At 43.2% G+C, this 12,552-nt stretch overlaps 1 protein-coding gene across 4 annotated transcripts in view; it reads left to right on the forward strand.

Annotated features, from left to right (window-relative positions):
* TMEM154 (transmembrane protein 154) overlaps positions 1–12,552 on the forward strand; it is a 51,163-nt gene that overhangs the window by 24,508 nt on the left and 14,103 nt on the right. For all 4 annotated transcript variants that reach the window (XM_040472321.1, XM_040472311.1, XM_040472303.1 and 1 more), the window contains exons 4-6: positions 5,059–5,086; positions 6,346–6,431; positions 8,739–8,796. In XM_040472321.1, coding sequence (XP_040328255.1) covers positions 5,059–5,086; positions 6,346–6,431; positions 8,739–8,796 — 172 coding nt within the window. The remainder of the gene's footprint in view (positions 1–5,058; positions 5,087–6,345; positions 6,432–8,738; positions 8,797–12,552) is intronic.

Raw genomic sequence — 12,552 nt, forward strand, 5'->3', positions numbered from 1 at the left:
GCTCTGTGCTGACAGCTCAGAGCCTGACGTGGGGCTCAAACTCACGGACCGCGAGATCGTGACCTGGCTGAAGTCGGACGCTTAACCGACTGAGCCACCCAGGCGCCCCAGAAAGGGCTTTTTTTTTTTTTAATTTTTTTTTTCAACGTTTATTTAATTTTTGGGACAGAGAGAGACAGAGCATGAACGGGGGAGGGGCAGAGAGAGAGGGAGACACAGAATCGGAAACAGGTTCCAGGCTCTGAGCTATCAGTCCAGAGCCCGACGCGGGGCTTGAACTCATGGACCGCGAGATCGTGACCTGGCTGAAGTCGGACGCCTAACCGACTGCGCCACCCAGGCGCCCCAAGGGCTTTTTGATTAAATTTCATTGTGAGAACCTCAAAGTTCAAAAGCCATTTATGATCAAGAACGGGCCTCCATCTCAGACAAGGCTCATGTACCCCGCATTGGGTACATGAACTGTTGGCTGTTCCCGGAGTGTGGCTTACACTTTTATGACATTAACGTGCCTGGTTGCCACTGTTCCTCTGTGTGAGATTTCCTTCTTATCTGCTTGGCAAATTGCCACCCTATTCTTCAATGCCCAGTTCTTTTATGAAGCCTTGAGTAATCACTCCCCAGGCAAAATTAATCACACCTCTTCTGTGCTCTTACAGACTGTGTTCACACTTACTGTGCACAGTGTTTACACTGGCATGAGTTGCTGATTTGTCTTTTTTTCGTTAATTTTTATTTTTTGGTCTCTCTTACGAGGTTATGTTCTCTTTAAGGTCCAAGAGAATCAAGAACTTGTCTTATTTATCTTGTTTAGTAGTATGACATCAAGGTTAGAGTATGGACTCTGGAACCACGCTGCCCTGTTGGCTTTTTTCTTAGCCCTCTGACTTCTCTGATTCAGCTTCCTCATTTGTGACATGGGCAAATCCAACACCTAGCTGACAGAGACGGTATGAGAATGAAATGGGTTCATGTATGTAAATCACTTAGTAGGAAGAGTAGCCGGCATATTGTGTTAACCTATTAGTATGATTACCCCTTTTACCTAACCTAGTGCCTAGCCCAACACATATATTAGCTGCTCAATAAACGTCTGTTGACTGAATGAGTTAATAAAACAATGTTAGAACTTTTTTGAAAGAACAGCTATTCTCAGAGATAAAAACAAATTTGCAACTTATTCTTAATACCAATTGGCACCTTCTTTTTGGTTTAAATATGCCTCACTTTAAGAGAACACAACAGAAGGGCATCTGGGTGGCTCAGTAGGTCACACATCTGACTCTTGGTTTCAGCTCAGGTTATGATCTCATGTTTTTGTGAATTTGAGCCCCACATCAGGCTCTGCACTGACAGTGGGGAGGCTGCTTGGGGTTCTCTCTCTTCTTCTCCCTCTGCCCCTCCCTGATTCGTGCTGTCTCTGTCTTTCTCAACATAAATAAATAAACTTAAAAAAGAGAGAGAGAGAACACAACACAGATATCTTGAAACGTCCAAACAATTGCTAATCACAACTTTTGATAGAGAGAAATTTATTTAAATATTTTCTTTTACTAGTCACTCCTTTGGTATAGATACAGACGGTTAACTGCTTAACAGATGGATGTCTCCTCAAACAAACTAAATGCTGAAAGGTTAACAACTTCCGTCCACTGAAGTCTCCCTATTCACATAACACCACATTATAATGCAAGTCAATAAAAGGAGAATATTTAAATTAACAAAATGTTATTTAAATATTTTTTTCCGGGGCGCCTGGGTGGCTCAGTCGGTTGGGCGGCCGACTTCGGCTCAGGTCATGATCTCGCGGTCCGTGGGTTCGAGCCCCGCGTCGGGCTCTGTGCTGACAGCTCAGAGCCTGGAGCCTGTTTCGGATTCTGTGTCTCCCTCTCTCTGACCCTCCCCCATTCATGCTGTGTGTCTCTGTCTATCTCAAAAATAAATAAACGTTAAAAAAAATAAATAAAATAAATATTTTTTTCCAGGAAAAATAGAACTGTCATACTGGGTCAGACCAGTAGTTTTCTTGGAAAGTATCCAAAACAATGTTTTGTGGAAGGGCATGGATGATGTGCTCTCAGAAAGTTAGACACATTGGTCTTTCCCCCACCTGAACAGAGCCTGGTAGGCGCTTCTGCACCAGTTTGACCACCGGGGGGCGCCTTCCCAACACATTTAGAAAGAACACTTCTCGGGGCTCAATCAGTTAAGCCTCTGACTCGTCATTTCTGCTCAGGTCATGAACTCCCAGTTTGCGCATTCGAGCCCCATGTCGGGCTCTGTGCTGTCGGTTCGGAGCCTGCTTGGGATTCTCTCTCCCTTCTCTCCCTGCCCTTCCCCCACTCTCTTGCTTGCTCTCTCTCCCCCTCTCTCTCTCAGAATAGATAAAAATTAAAAAATATATTAAAAAAAAGAAAGAAAGAACATTTCTTCCTATTGGAAATTACTTTTTCTCTTTGGGCCTGTCCATTTCGAGTCCAGAAAAAGGGAAATGCTGTGTAGTAACGTGATGCTCTGTTACCATTCTTCCCAGACCTGCAAGGCATTAAGTTTGCAGTTGTTAGTATTTAACATTTATTAAGTGTTCTGATGTGCTGTGTCTGAGAGAGCTCCAGGGAAAACAGCTGGCAGGAAACCATCACTTTAAATAGACTGTGGCTACATGACGCCTGGGTCTGCTCAGTACATCTCCCGAAAGCGTCTGTCTCTTGCTCAGTGTTCGGCATGGAAAAAAAGATAAATAAGCCACCTTCCTGTGGGGCTCCCGCCCTCATCCCCTCGCCCCAGCGATGCCACCATCTGAGGTACACAGAGGAGGGTAGCTGGCAGGGGGGGCATTGGCAGGCTGAGTGGGTGTAGCCGGGAACCGCGGGCCGGGGACGAAGTGGGTAGGAGGGTGTGACATGGAAGGACTGTAGGAGGGAAAATGGAATCGAGTGCAGGTGGGGGGCTGTGTAAGAGGTACATTTGCCCTCCGGTGGCAAAGGGAGTAGATGGCTATTAATAAAGAGATGTAGGCCAGGTGGAGTGGAGTGGGCAGGACCTGATTGCTGAGGACACGTAATTGGTCTCCCTCCTGGTTTAATGCTCCGCTCTGGTGTGCTCTCCCCGATGTTTTTCTGTTGCCATGGTGGCTGGGGCAGGGGTAATGGTCTCGGAGCAGGGGAGACGAGGCCACAGAAGGCTCTTTGCTCTGTTTGAATACTGATTACAGGAGCTTCCCATTTGGTGCATCTGGAGTACTTTTGTAATGGGTTTTTAAACTTTTCCATCGTCTGCAGGCAGGGTGAGCTTTTGCTCACCACAAAGCCTGCAGGCGCTCAAATTATAAAGATAAATCCATGCCCTCTGCGGTGGGGCTGTGGGGCCACTAGCTCTCTGAGAAATTAGTTGGGGGTGGTTTACTAAGCAGGGAAAGAGGGGGAAGGAAAGAGAGGGAGTGACAAAACAGGGGGATCTTTATGGGTCACCTGTAGGGAAGGCTCAGTTGTGTATGGGCTTTATTTATAGTAAAATCCTTTAAGGAAATAGCACTTCAATTTTAGATGAAAGATATACATATATAAAATATAAATGAACATACTCCCCTTTCCCCAGTCTAAGTGCCTGAGGAGTCAGACACGTGCAGGAAGCATCAGGTTCCTAGCAGGGGGCAGAAAGATATAAGCCATAGGCCCTAGAAGGTAAGCAGTGGTGGCTCGAAACTTCCATCTGTGCCCAGCTCTCTTGGACCAGCGATGCCATGAAAGCTTGCCAACCCACAGGAAATTATAGTGGCTCCCAGCTGCCAGGAGCTCAGTTCCAGGTTCTTGCTGGTTGTGTTTGCTCGACGGGGACCTACATTTCTGCAGGCCAGGCAAAAAGAGACCTCCAGTTGCCAAGGATCAGGACCACTCGACTATTGGGTGGGCCTCTACAAAGTGGTTTGCTTCTCACTGGTTTTCACATCATAAAAGGTGCTGTGGGTCTATGCTCTCCACTCACTTGGCATCATCGCCTCGTTTCTCTGGATGCATCGCTTCCCCTGCCAAACAAAACAGAGCTTGAGCTGGGCCATTGGGCTCTGATTCTTGCCACACGCTCATCTGGAACCTGATGGGCATTTGACAAACTGTTACCTGGTTCTCACCTCAACCACAGCAACAAAAAGCAAGTTTGCTCAAAGCTTTGTTTTTATGGTATAGTTAAGTCCAAAACATTGGGTATGAATTTAACCCATGTTAGACCATCCAGATTAAGGCCTACTCATTTATTCAATACATATTTACTGGGTGTTTGCCAGGTACCGGGCTAGCTGGATGGGAGGTGGGGGATAGCAGGACAACAAGGCAGGGCACGATCTCTGTCCTTCTGAAACTGTGGGAGCGACCAACAAAATTAAGCAGATGGATTGTCCAATGACAAACATGGCAAATTCTATGAGGAAGCAAGCAAGGTGCTGAGCTGGGGGGCAACTGGAAAGGTGGACCCTACTTCAGAGATAGGAGGGAGGGAGGGTGCTCCCTGAGGAGAGAGTATAAGCTAAGACCAGAAGGGTGTGAGGGGTCCAGCCATGCAAGCAGCAGGGGTGAGAGCAGAGTTCCAAGGGGAGCCCTGATGAGTACCCCACAACCTGCTCTGGGACAAAGGGACGGTCACAGTGCTGGGCTTGGTGTGTCACACAAAGATACAACAGCAGTGTGTTGAACTGGGACGTGTTGGGGTAAGGAAGGGACCAACGAACAGTCCCTCTTGTCTGACTCTCCCTTGCTTCCCATTGCCACTGTTTTCTTCTTCAGATGGATTTAAAAAAAAAATGAAAAGGGAGAAACATCTGATTTGAGGTCAACACTCTCAGGGAACCATCATATCTTTAAAAAAAAACAACCAGATTTCATGTGGTAAATTAGGACCTCATTTCAATATGGTGCGTGTTTGACTTAAGAGTTATTGCTCCCTAAAATGCAATTTACCTAAAGTTGTCTCCTGTCTTTGGAAAGGAGATTTCAGCTGTTGTTGAACTAAACAGTTGTTCTAGACAATGAAAGCTAACATGACCTTTATATCTATTCTCTTTAGATGAACTGGGAAGTGAGAACATCAAAGTGTAAGTTCCTGCTGCCTCCCACCCAGCTCAGTGTAGACGAAGATATCCGGGAGAGGAGTAAATTAGAGAGCCATCTGCCTTTTTAGGAGTTTTTATTCTGACACCCTTGAGGGTCCCCTTTCATCCTGGGCCCCAGGAGAGGGCCCTTAGCAGCCCAAGGGGTAAGGGGATGCACCTGTCTCCCAACCTCAGTTCAGTTCAGTGGGAGATCTGGGTGAAGAACAGGGTCCTCTCCAGAAAAAAAAAAAAAAAAAAAAAAAAAAAGTCTTTGAATGCTACCAGTTCCAAATGCATTGCAGTTTAAATATTCTGACCCTGGGTGTATTTCAAGGACGTTGGTTCATTTATTCTGATTAAAAATTTCATCACCAGGAAAGACAGCATTCCCTGGTAGGAAAGGGGAGTCCTGGTAGAGGCATAAAGTTCATGCTGCAGAATCACAGTGAGGGCGGGAGGGAGAAGGGGAATGGAAGGGGAGAGGAAGGAAGGATGGAGGGAGGAGTGGGCAGAAAGAGAACAAGATGCCACCAGAAGAGTGCTCTGGGGCGGTGTCACCACCTCCTCCAGCCTTCCCCCTAGCAACCTTGCTTGTTTAGACACTTTGCTGGTTTCCTCCATACGCCCTCCTCTCACACCCAGGCTCCTCTACGTGCCTTCCTTTCGCACCCCAGCTGTGGTTCTGAGCTGGTGGTCTCCTCCCCAACCCCATTTACGTTACCCAGGGGCTTCTTTTCCGTAACCGTGTGCTCTGAATCCTGGGAAGTGAGGGCAGTGGGTTTCTGAGAGCGACGACTCCATTTCTCTATGTCAGAAAAGCCTGGGAATTGAAAGGAGGGGGGATGAAAGTAGCCTGTCCACAGTGGCCTCTTGACCTGGGGCACAGATCAGAAACCTCAAGGAAAGGGAAGTGAAATTAAGCAAGGCTACCATGCTAAATAGGGCAACTCCCCAGAGGAGCCTCATGGTAGAAGCCTGGCAGCTCAACCTGGTACCTAATTTAGGGAAGCAGTCAGAGTCTCCTGGGCTCCCTTGTAGCCCAAGAGCTGGGCCGTGCACCTTCCATCAGTGGATCGGTGATAGACGAAGGCTTATTGTAGTTCGAGCCTTTCCGCCTCTTAGAATTTGGTAAGTAGGGCAAAGCCCCAATCTTTGGTGTCACACACCAAATCAAGTTCACCTTTCCCGCAGTCAACATTCTGGGCTTTCCCAAAATGAGACTCGGCACACCACACTCCTTTTTGTTTCTGTTCTCTCTCCAGCCCCATTTTTGAGGAAGACACACCCTCTGTTATGGAAATTGAAATGGAAGAGCTTGACAAGTGGATGAACAACATGAATAGAAATGGTACGTGGTAACCTAAAGTTGCTTTTCCTGTCCTCTCTGGCATGTGAAGGTTGCAACGGTTTTATAAATGTCCCGTAACTGTTGGAATGTGACGGTGTGAGCCCAATCCACATGAGATCTGGAGCATGCGGGTGATCAACTTAGGTCTGACTATCCTTAAAGACTCAGTTTAAGGGGTGCCTGGTGGATCAGTGGGTTAAGCGTCCAACTCTTGATTTCAGCTCAGCTCATGATCTCACAGTTTATGGGATCAAGCCCTACAGCAGGCTCTGTGCTCGTAGCAGTGAGCCTGCTTGGGATTCTCTCTCTTCCTCTCTCTTTCCCTGCCCTCCCCTGCTTGTGTTCTCTCTCTCTCGCAAAATAAGTAAATAAACATTAAAAAAAGAAAAGACTCAGGTTAATTACTGCATCACATGGTGCCATTTGTTTTTATTTTTGTACAATCTTTTCAAACAGACTTTTTCAAGAAGAAGATGATTTTTTCCAAACAAGGAGCTCTCTGGGTCCAAATTATCTGGAAAAAGTTAGCATCTGGCATTACCTTATCTACTGTAGAATTTAGAGATCTATAATTTTAATCTGTATATGGATGTAAAATTTTGCCACATATCATTTACATAGATCAGTGCTGTTCACTGCCATATGCAAGAGGCACCAGCCATATGTGGCTATTTAAATTAAAATTTAAGAAATTAAATAAAGTTAAAAATTTTCAGTCACGCTAGCCACATTGTGAATGCTCAGTAGCCACTTGGGATGCATAACTACTGTATTATACACACAAATCTAGAACATTTCCATCACCAAAGAAAGTTCTATTGAACAGCACTAATAAAGATAGTAATTTAAACATCCTCCTGTAACTTACTTCCTAATTGATATCTGGTAGTAATTGCTGTATGTGTTCCTTACTTTTCATTAAATCAATATGTGGGTTTAAAAAAGGTGGTAGCAGGGCACCTGGGTAGCTCAGTTGGTTGAGCGTCTGACTTCACTCGGATCGTGATCTCACAGTTTGTGAGTTCAAGCCCCGAGTTGGGCTCTGTGCTGACAGCTCAGAGCCTGGAACCTGTTTCAGATTCCGTGTCTCCTTCCCCTTGTCCCCCTCCCCCCTGCACTCTGTCTCTCTCAAAAATAAATAAACATTAAAAAAAATTGCGTGTCAATAAATGAATAAATAAAAAGTAAAAAAGATGATAGTTGTTTTTTCCCTTTTAAAATTCCTATAAAAAATCAACTGATTTTTAATGCTCAGATTATATTCATAACATCCACTATTTATATTATCATATCATTTGTATTGTTAACATTCAACTTTAAAAAATACCCTGGGGTCTGTCAGATTCAACAAAGTGAAGCCCCACATCCAGAGACCTGTTATTAGAATTATTATACCAGAGGCTTATCAACATAAGCTTTCCCAAAGATTAGAACCATTCGATGAACTTGTACAATTTTGAACGGAACAGTTTTTCATAGCCCAAGATTGAGGCAAGGAAGGCTCTGTAAAGCATTTGGGGACAGGGGCAGGTCACTATAATAATCGTTAAGGCAGTTTCATTTTGTTGTTTTTAGTTTATAAAATACACATACATAATAATTTGGCAAATGCAAAAATAAAAGTAGAAAGAAGAAAAAAATTATACCACCCAAAGACAACGTCTCTTAATAATTTGACATCTTTCCTTTTGTGCCTGAGATAACAGTCATACGTCAGGATCCCATTACACTCACAAAACCAGAAACCCAGAAAAAGGCATATCTATTTCGTAACTACAGCAGAGAGTTATTTTGACACATAGGCGATGGAGTCGATGGATTTTGTTTTTCCTTACAAATAACTGTGACATGATAGGAGAGAACTCTGACGACTTTAAGAAGGTTAGTCGTTCCTCAATTCACTGGCTGCCTTTTGATCATGCATCCTGACTGAAATCATTCTACAGGCTCATCAGGACCTCCGGTAAAGCTATTTTATTCCAGTGTCTAACCTGAAACATGCAGATTCTAGCTTTTGGAGCAACAGTGAGGTTCTTTGGGGACTGAATAACCAAGCAGTGATGAATTGTGCCCTTTCCAACAGGGCCAGAGGCATGTTGAAGTCTTGTATCTGTGCTACTAATGCTTTTTTCCATTTCAAGAGCCTTGCCATCATTAATCTTTTAACCTCTGGAACTCCCTAGTGAGGCCATTTCTGTACAAGCAACCACACAGAGCTGGGAAATGTGGCGCTCAAATGCATGAGTTTTGTGGGTAGAAAATAGAATTTTGGTGATTAACAACGAGTTTGCTTCTGTTCTGTCCTAGCTGATTGTGAATGTTTACCTACTTTAAAGGAAGAAAAGGAATCAAACCACAGCCCAAGGTACTTCTAATTTCTACCATTGATTATATGTGTGGGCGGGAGGGTATTGGAGACCAGGGTAGAGCATTTTCATTTACCTTCTCTGCGCTTGTAAATTTTATGTGACAATTTACATGGGTATATAGGTGTGTAGTGTGGAGAAAAGAAAGGTGCAAAGGTACAAAGTAAATAGAAAAATACAAATAGAAAGTTACAAAGTAAATATCCTAGTGACTCTATCTTTTGAAGTAAATGAATACTGGCATTTTCTTTGTCCTTCTGAAGAGATACTGTTGAGTCGGCTTCTGTTTTAGCCACAAAACTTTCCAGCTGTAACAAACTATAGGTTTGTTTACCTTGGATAAATAGATGTTTGGTAAGGAAAACAGATGGAAGTGACAGCCTTACTGGATAACTGTAAATATGAGTGAGCAAAATGAACATATAAAAAACAAAACAGAACAAAACAAAACCCCACCTGGATTGGATTGTCATAGGGGAGAAATTAAATGAGAATTTTAAAAACATATTCCATTCTACCACTAGGTGGCTCTGCTTGATAGAAAATTTTAGTGGTCAGCACACCAGAGTCTTGTTTAAATTTTGCTACCTATTGTGAGGCTAGAAATGACCACGCCTGGGGTGTTTCTGATCAGAGGACTGTTTGGTCAGGACGTGGGAAGTGTCGCAGGAGAAAGGATTGATGATTCAGCAACGTGGGGACTTGTTCCACACAGCAGCGCTGTGATTTGGGGGCACCAAATTGTTGGTAGGGGTGACTCAGAGGTGATCAGCGAGTAGAGAACTTGACTGAGCCTGTGACTGAGACTTTACGCTTCTGTTGGAGTAGATAGAATAATCTTTCAGAGCAGGGTAAATACCACCCGTCTTCTCTCCCTCCATGTTAACCAGAGGTCTTGTGCCTGTCATCTTAAATGCTTCCAGAGTGCAGACATTTGTCACGGGCAGTCCTTGAGGCTGGAGCCTTGCAGGAAAAGACTGGTAGTAGATGGTGATCGGGGCAGTCAGATGTTTGTCTTCTAGCCCCTTTTTCTGCTCCTTCCCTTAAACCTTATCTGAAAGGTCGTCACCCTACATCTCACACATCACACCTCTGCAGTCTTAGTGAGGTAAACCTCGGCTCTGATTCGGAAGTCCGTTTCTTATTGAAGATTTCAGTCAGCGTTACCAGTCCAAGTTTTTGCATGTTAAAAATTCATCACTGGTTCAGAAAAAATTCTATCCCATGTAAATGAGGTACCAGATATTAACAAGTAGATGAAAGGGAAAAAAATGCTAGCGGGAGCATCACAAAGGCAATTACAAAAGAATGTTTTCTCTGCATTTTAATCTTACCTAAAAATGAGTCATGTGTATGTTCAGCACATGGCTCAGATCACCACCAAAACCCTATAAATATCTTATGACTGTATTTCTGATGGGCACCCACAAGTGGCATGGAACACCGGTGGTTTTTATACATCTGCCTCTTGGTTTTTGGAATTATTGGCAACATAGAAGAAACTTAATGTTGAGAACTATATGGTTGGGAAAGCATCTTAGAAATCACATTTTTGAAATATTGAAAGGTTGGTCTTTGAAATAAGCTCTAGGTCATTTCTGCCTGTAAGACAAAAAGCCTTAACCCATTTGGAGAGCTGCTTTATGCTAAACTATTGTTTTTAAGGGGAATGTCTACATTCCTCTGTTGGTCCAGAACTGTTCGGCTTTAATTCACAGGACAGCCGTCAGGCCTTACGTCATTCCCTCTCAGTGAAGCCAGCACCAGCATTAAGAACCAGCAATGGCAAGTCCCAAGGCTTTGGTGCCACAGATACTTTCTGACTGCTGCAAAGAGTAGTAAAATATTGTAAAGCAAATCTAATTTTTAGTCACTGAAAAGTCAGAAAGGTACAAAGCACTCAGAACAAAGTCTGTCACAAAATAAGCTCTCAATAAGTATTGGTATTCTTATTATTAACTTAACATTGATATACATAAATTGACTGCCTTTTGGGCTAATGAGCTTGTGTCCAAAGGCCCAGGCCCACCCACAGTACTGGTTGGGACATTTTTTTTTTTTTTTAAGACTGTATATTTTAGAGCAGTTTTAGGTTTACAGCAAAACTGAGCAGAAAGTACAGAGAGTTCTAATAACCCCACACATGCACAGCCTCCCCAGCTGTTGGCATCCCACACCACAATGGTACATTTGTCACAATCAGTTAACCTACTTTGATACATCATTACCCCCAAAGTTCCCCATTGGCTTTTAGCTCTGTGACTCATCCTTCCTCTACCATTTAAGCAGTGTACAAGTGACTGCAATGCTTCAGAAAGTATGTAACAGTCACTGAAGATTGAACTTAGTAGAAAACACACTTCTCCATCCTCTTGCTAAACTAAGACTTCTGGACTCTATTTAAAGGGCTCAATCCCTGTTGATGCTAGAAAGACACCCTGACGCAAAACCTCTTAGGCGTAAAGTCCATGTACTTCTGGAAAAAGGAGTCGATATGGTCACCATCCTACACTTAATGCACCACATTGGATACAAAGACTTTTCTTGTTAAGGTCCATAATCTCCGGCCTTTCAGAACTTTCCCCATGTATCCCATTGGCAAGCCATTGTTCATTACTTTGCCCTGTCCTTGTTGAATGGACACTTTCTTTTATGTTGTGGAACCTAAAATCTAGCACAGATTTTAATAAATGCCAGAGACACACCGAGCACTATGGGAAGTTTATACTATGGTTTTTGTATCTTTAAAAAATCCATAAGAAAAGACAACAAAGGAATTGTGGAGGAGGGAGAGTTTTATATTCTTATTTCCTTATTGTTATTTCCTTAGCATTTTCCTCCTAATTCGTATTGGTTCTGTGCTAGGCAGTGTAAGATGTAGTGGGAAGAGTGTTAGTGGAAGTCGTGTCCAAGGGGTGTGGCAAGGCTGTGGGAGAGGTCTGCCCTAGAGTTGAAGAGAATTTCATCACTGACACGGTTCATCTTTGCCAGCACATGGTGACAACAAAAAGCAGATCTATTGAGTTGGGTTTTATTATTGTTTAAATTCTCTGTAAAGAACGCACTCCCTTATTGTGTACCCCCAGCCTCACAGAACCTTCCTGAATGGAGCTAGATAGTGGTAACAAGAAGGGAAGAATCCCTTTCGTCATAGTGCTTAAGGTGTAGCCAGCCTGTCCCTTCTTCCTGAGGCCTTTATACTTAGACAATTTCCTGCAAGCACGATGTTCTGTCTCTGTAAGCTTAGGTGAATAACCACAGAAAAGGAACTGCAAATAACAGCCAAGTGTCCATCTTCTTTCCTTTATGCCAGTTAGCCACAGTGATGAGTTTATATTGAGTGGGGAACGACTAGGGAAAAAATCGATTTGGTTTCATTCAAGTAGATTTATAATTTTGAAAGCTCATGAATAACAAAAACAATAAGACATTTGTATAGCATTTTATATGTGCCAGATGCTTAGGTACTATCACCTAAGAAATTAACTAGTTAGAGGGTGAATAACAGCATCCCTGTTCTGGTTTTGTAATAATTCTATTGTTTATCTTATGATTCATGTCTGAGCTCAATGACATAAAAATGGATCACTTCAATATTTCTCAGGAAAATCCAGTTTCGTTTAATAAAGAATTTTGTAAATTTCTTCCTGTTTCCTCTCTTCTCTTGATCTTTCTCTCTTTTTTTTTCTTAGAAAAGTATGACTGTTGATATAATTTTACAAAATATATTTACTGAACACTTAATATGAACACCT

Source organism: Herpailurus yagouaroundi, unplaced genomic scaffold (assembly GCF_014898765.1).
Source record: "Herpailurus yagouaroundi ecotype Mexico unplaced genomic scaffold, PumYag 28, whole genome shotgun sequence".
Classification (NCBI taxonomy): domain Eukaryota; kingdom Metazoa; phylum Chordata; class Mammalia; order Carnivora; family Felidae; genus Herpailurus; species Herpailurus yagouaroundi.